Source organism: Lactuca serriola, chromosome 6, assembly GCF_051521515.1.
Source record: "Lactuca serriola cultivar US96UC23 chromosome 6, Lser_US96UC23_V15, whole genome shotgun sequence".
Classification (NCBI taxonomy): domain Eukaryota; kingdom Viridiplantae; phylum Streptophyta; class Magnoliopsida; order Asterales; family Asteraceae; genus Lactuca; species Lactuca serriola.
In genome coordinates, this window is record NC_136413.1 from 133,364,176 (window position 1) to 133,370,315 (window position 6,140).

At 35.7% G+C, this 6,140-nt stretch overlaps 2 protein-coding genes across 2 annotated transcripts; both read right to left on the reverse strand.

The window, feature by feature from the left end:
• Positions 1–635: 635 nt before the first annotated feature.
• On the reverse strand, positions 636–1,229 carry LOC145060173 (uncharacterized). Its single transcript, XM_079007885.1, has one exon. It carries the CDS (start codon positions 1,227–1,229, stop codon positions 636–638), a length of 594 nt encoding a protein of 197 aa, XP_078864011.1.
• A 3,260-nt stretch (positions 1,230–4,489) lies between these two features.
• LOC145056870 (RING-H2 finger protein ATL2-like) lies at positions 4,490–5,820 on the reverse strand. The gene has a single exon (XM_079004593.1). The coding sequence runs from the start codon at positions 5,686–5,688 to the stop codon at positions 4,783–4,785; it is 906 nt and encodes a 301-aa protein (XP_078860719.1). The 5' UTR covers positions 5,689–5,820; the 3' UTR covers positions 4,490–4,782.
• Positions 5,821–6,140: the final 320 nt, after the last annotated feature.

Consider the following 6,140-nt stretch of genomic DNA (forward strand, 5'->3'; position numbering starts at 1 on the left):
GCTAGATTAGGGTTAAAGATATGCTCACGATTGCATGATAGGATGCTATGAGAGATGCCTTTGTATGCCTTTTATACGAACCTTTAGAACTGCATGCTAGTATGGATTTTAGAGGATTGGTTGGAGTGGCCTGATTAGGTAGTGCACTGGTTTAGAACTTGATGCTTGAATGCTACTTGCTTTGTGCTTTTAGGAACCTCCACTAATATTAATTAACTATCAAGCAAATATACTAGGTTACATGTTATAGAAATTAGATAATTTTTGAAGGTTAGGTTTAACTCTATTGCGTAGCTCTTGTTTGATCCCAACAGTTGTAGTATGAGACTTTGCTGTCAAAGAATTATCTAGTTCATGTTTCATGTAATTATATTTGTAAGGTAGTTAGTGGGTATTACCAGGAGTTTCTTCTGTAGCTGATGGCGGAGAGAGGTGTGAAGGTAATCCTGGGAGAATCTAGGAAGTATGTTATCATGCTGAACGTGTAGTTTAGCAGAATTAGAGAGTGATTTATGTTGAGGGAGTAACTTAGAGGATTCAAGGCAGTCCTTTAGGAAAGTATGGATATGTGTGGAAGGTAGTATTGGGCCCTTACTACTGAAAGTACATGATCCGTACTTGAAAGGGGTTGCTTGCTAATTTTTGTTGTTGTATTGATTTCCATGACCACCACCATGGTTATTTCTACCACCACGGATGTTTTGAGTCCCATAACGTCCACCTCGGGAGTTGTTATTGCCATGAAAATCACGTGAATTGTGATTATTATTTGTATGCTGAACATTCAGGATAGTAGGAGATAATGAATTGTCATGATGTGTACTTGTAACTAACCTGTTTTGAAGCTGATTCATGGTCTGTTCTTCGAGAGCTAGGATGGATCGGGTTTCCAGCAACGTAGGGAATTGATTGCGATGACGAAGAATACTAGCTATATCATCAAAACGCGGGTTAAGACCATTAATGGCATAGTTGACTGTATTCTTTTCAGGAACAAAAAATTCAATATTCTCAAGTAGATCAATGAGATTTTTAATCCGGGTGTAGTAGGCATTGATTATGGAGTCGCCTTGCGTGATGTTGCAAAGTTGTTGATCCAACGACATTGCTTTTGCATCTTTATTGTCACGAAACAAGTTTTCCAAGGAGTCCCACAAATCAAATGCAATTTGATTCTTCTTGTGAGAAGATTGTGTTAAGCTTTGAGTGATTGTACCAAAGATCCACATGTTAACAAGAGCATCTACACGTTCCTACTCTTTCTTGTCAACAACAACACTTTTATCATCTAGAGGACTAATGTGTTCAGCAACACCGAAAACAATAAAGTGAGTTTCAAAGACATCGCACCATGCATCGTAGTTCATGTGCTCAATATCAAGAGTAAACAACATGTAGGCTTTGATATTGGTAATGCCATAAGGTTTATCAAAAGGAGGGGCAGTAGATGAAACAGATGAGAAAACCATTGTATGGATAGGAAGAAAGAAAGCATAATGAGAAGAAGAAGGGCAGCCGACGTCAATGAGAGAATGTCGACAGCTAGGGTTTAGTTTGGCTTTGATACCATGTAATCAAATGATTTTCATATGACCTCTTCTCATTCATTAAAAGACTTTATATACATAATACAAGATAAGCCTCACACAAATGGGCCCATATAAAAATACAAGGCTATACAAAATAAGAAAATATCGAGACCACTAACATATTTAATTAATGATTTGGTTAAAGCTATGGATGATCCATTAGATTTACCTTTACATTATGGATGTCAAAAAATCTAATGGTACTCCGATCCCCTATGGGGGATATTTCTTAAAAAATCAAGGGTGGGGGCAAGGCCAACCCTCGTTTTAAATTTGGGAGCGGGGATAGGGATGGGAGTCCCGTCCCAAACCCCAAATAGGGCCCCCGTTAATACATTATTTATATTAATATATATATATATATATATATATATATATATATATATATATATATTAATTATACAAATATAATAAATAATAAATAGATTTTGAGCTTCCAAAATTCAACAAAATATATGTTTTAAGTTGTTAGTATAATGTTTTTGAGATATTATAATATTTTTGTTTTTAACATGTAAAATTATGCTATAAATAAGTATTTTTTTACCCAAAATACAGCTTATTTTAGCAGGAAAAAAAAAAAGAAAAAAAAAAACCTTCTGTTAACCCAAAAAAATAGTTTCTTTAGCCCAAAAAAGACAGCCAAAATGGGGGCGGTGGTGGAGGTGGGGTGGGGAAGCAAGAGATTTCGTGGGCAGAGATGGGGTGGGGTAACGGGAGAATTTCGAGAGTGGAGACGGGGGTCGAGAGATGCAATCTCTGACCCGTACACCCTCTTGGCATCCTTACTTTTCATCGATTATTTCTCTAGAAAGAATTATTTAAGTATTTCCTTTGTTTTTCATATTTCTTACTTAAATTAACTAAAAATTAAATAATAATTAAATATTTCTATATGAAGGTTTTATCTATTGCAAGCTACCGCTTGTGTGTAAACCAAGACGATTGGAAGGGCTATTTCCATCGATATCATTTTTCAACCGATCCCCGAGTTCAATCTCCTAGATTATCTTTACGATTATTTTAATTTTTATTTTTTTTATTTTTCTTTAATAATTAGGAGTGTAACATCTTTTAACACATTACCATATTAACAATTTTGAGACTTTTTCATGTCACGTAAACTTATCTCGTAAGAGTTGGGATGTTATGATGAAACCATTTAAGAGAATTGATTTTTAAAAGAAAAAAAAAATCCAACCAAGACACTTTTCTCCCTTATATTTTGTCTCTCTCTCTTTAGAAGCTTGGCAAGCATCTTTGGCGAGACCCTTAACGCAGGCTAGGGGCGGTGTTTGGCGTGTCTTGGCGAGGCTGACGACCCCTACTCCTAATAACCTAATAACTTTAGTACCAATCATTTGCAATTTTTTTATCATCATTCATCGATTGGTCTCTCACTAATATATATATTTTTAATTTGGTCTCACTGACATATATTTTTTAATCATCAATTCTATTAATTATTTGTAATATATATATATATATATATATATATATATATATATATATATATATATATATATATATATATATATATAACTCTTTAAGAACATTCATACATAGAAATATGTAAAACTAATGGTATCCATAATATATTGAACTTCATATATTTCAATGGAAAGCCATATCATTTTGTTATATTTCATACAACTCTGTCAAAAATAATTCTACAATGTATTTAGCTCTATAAAGTTTAATAGAAAATTACAAAAATTAATTTATACTATATATTTAAGAATTAAAATTTTCTTTTTTTTTTCTCATTGAAGAATATAATGGTCGTACTTTAAATCCACTGAATGTCAAATTGATATCTCACTGTGGTAGAGTTCAATCAATTGAATAACAAATAGACTTGTTATCTTATTAAACTCTTCAACTGAACTCACAATTATGGATGCACTATGTTATTTTGTGGAAATTGATTAAGTTTTTAAAACAAATGTAGAAAAGATTAAAAATAAAGTAATATTAAAAATGCATTTTTTAAAACTTATAAAAGTGTAGTTGTAAAAAGATTTGAGAAAAAACTTAGATTAGGTACATAAAATGTTTTTTTTTTCTAATTGACTAGTTAATGGTCAAAAAATATAAAAGACAGAAAACACAAAGAACACAGATATGGGAATTCTACTCTGCTAAACTTCGATTTTGCGGTACCCCACTCATTTTGAACCCTCACTATGGCGGTACCAACAACGACCGTCTAGGCCAAACCGCCTAAACTAAGACTCTGCACTTTAAGGACTACAAATCAACAACTCCAACTTTGGAATTAATAAGTCTACTCGGTATGGGTGGATGTTATAACATCCAAAACTTGTAATTTCACATATCAAGCCAACACCATTATATTATAACATGAAATGGAGGTGGTGATCCCATGTTATAACTAGAGAGAGAGAGAGAGAGAGAGATTGGTTGGAAAATAGTGTTGTCTGTCATTGTCGTTACAACGCATTTTACCATACCGTAAGGGTGGGGCGGTGTTCTCCTTGTTATAACCAGGCTATGGGAAGGCAATCTCACCATAACAGTCTAAGGAACACTCAAAATTATAAAAGCATATATATTTCTAATAGCATGTGAGATGTACTTTATCTCACATACTTTATTTTGGTAATTGTACTAGTATAGAATGTGTCTTTTTTATGAAGACCAAAAATCACCGAAACATTAGGCTATGACCTCTCATGATCAAACTTATTCTACTAGTACTGTAGCATAACGTCATGAATAAATTTCCAAATTACGTGATTAATTTATATATTTTTTAAATACACCTAATGTATATGTATGCATAGGTTGGTGGGGAAATATGTGTTAATGGAAAACTCGTTTAATTGATGTAAAGGAAATGACATAATTCAACGATTTACATCTAAAAGACGAAAAACGATAGAAACATGAGATATATGGTATGATTCGATTTGAATTACTTGTTTACACTTTGTATTCCATTCGGATATTTTAAATTTATATAAAAGATGGGAGAATAAATAAAATAAAATAAATAATAAATCCATAAATATCTACAAGTCTACGTTCTTGGGAAAATCAACAACCGAGAATATGCGCCACGTGTCTGATCAAAGACCAACATGCTCTATTTGAGATTGTGCCACGTGTCTAATCAGACGGCTGTATATGGTTTTACCATAGCCGCCAACGATATCCACTTTCGTAGGTTTCATCTAAGATCATCGGTCCCTATCCGAGTTGACTCAGGAGACGCTGACTCGAGATCTGATTCGGTCACCGTCAAACAACTAGGTCCGACGCCTGACGACGGAGAAACCGCTGGCGATTTTCTACTCATACTGATTATCCTCTTCAAAGCCATTAATCTGCTTCCCGGAGATCTGAAACCCTGACTCGGCGACGGCAATCGGAACTCATTATCCGCCTGTAACTCGCTCCGACTAGGCACATCTATTCTGACGTCGATTCCCTTTCTTCGATCTGCCAACGACGGCGTTTCTGTATGATCCCCGATACGTTGAACCGGGGAGCTAATTGAAGTGCTTGAACTGGGTTCGGCTACAGTCGCCGGTAGCTCAACTGACACCGTCATTTCCGATTCAGAAGGCTCCACCGGCGAGCGGCAAAGCGGGCACGTTGAGTTACTATGAAACCACATGTCAATACACTCCGTGTGAAAGCTATGTCTACATTTTGGCAAAATCCGACCTTTTTCACCCTCTTCAAACTCGGACAAACACACGGCACATTCCGGCATATCTTTGTTAGTTTCCGACGAGTACACAAACAAAGGGAGTCCCTTCAACACAGATGCATCAAGCCCACCGGTGGGCATACCAATAGTGCTATTCGAGTCTACGTAGAAGACAACACGGGTGGAACGATTGCGGCGATTACTACGTCGGGTTTCGTTACGGCGGCGGAGGCGGAGGAGGTACCATCGTGCGTATAGGTGGAGAAGAACCAAGAAAACGACGACCACGAAGAGGACAATTATTGAAGAAAGCATGATTTTGCCACTGAGAGCGTAGTTTTTCGAGGAGTCTTCTTCTTCCCCATCAAAACCCCATTGGGGCTTAACTGGAGAACCAACAGTAGGTCCTGTCGCAGACATGGAGGTAGTTATCGGAGATATGTTTGGCGGTGGTTTAAAGGGGAAAGATATAAAAGGACAGAGATGAAAAGGGAGTGGGAAAGTGAGGGGATTTATGAGGAAGAAGAGGGAAACTTCGAGGTTGGTTCGTTGAGGATTTGTTGAAGCTGTTCAGGAAGCAGCTTTCGTTGAAATAGATTCGGTGGGTAGACGCCATAGTTTGACGCGGGAACTTCAAAATTACGTATTTACCCTTATGCCTTTCTATATTTCTTTTTCTTTTGATTTCTGTTTTAGCTTTTGCCTTTTGTAAAAATATCTTACGAATTGTTGAAGTTGATAAAGATGATCATTTTATTTAATTGTTGGCTATCTTTATAAAAATGATAGAAAATGATTTTCAGATTGGGAATTTGGTCAAATGCTAAATTGTATTATAAGTTGCGCAGTAGTTTTTATGATGAAAAACCGTT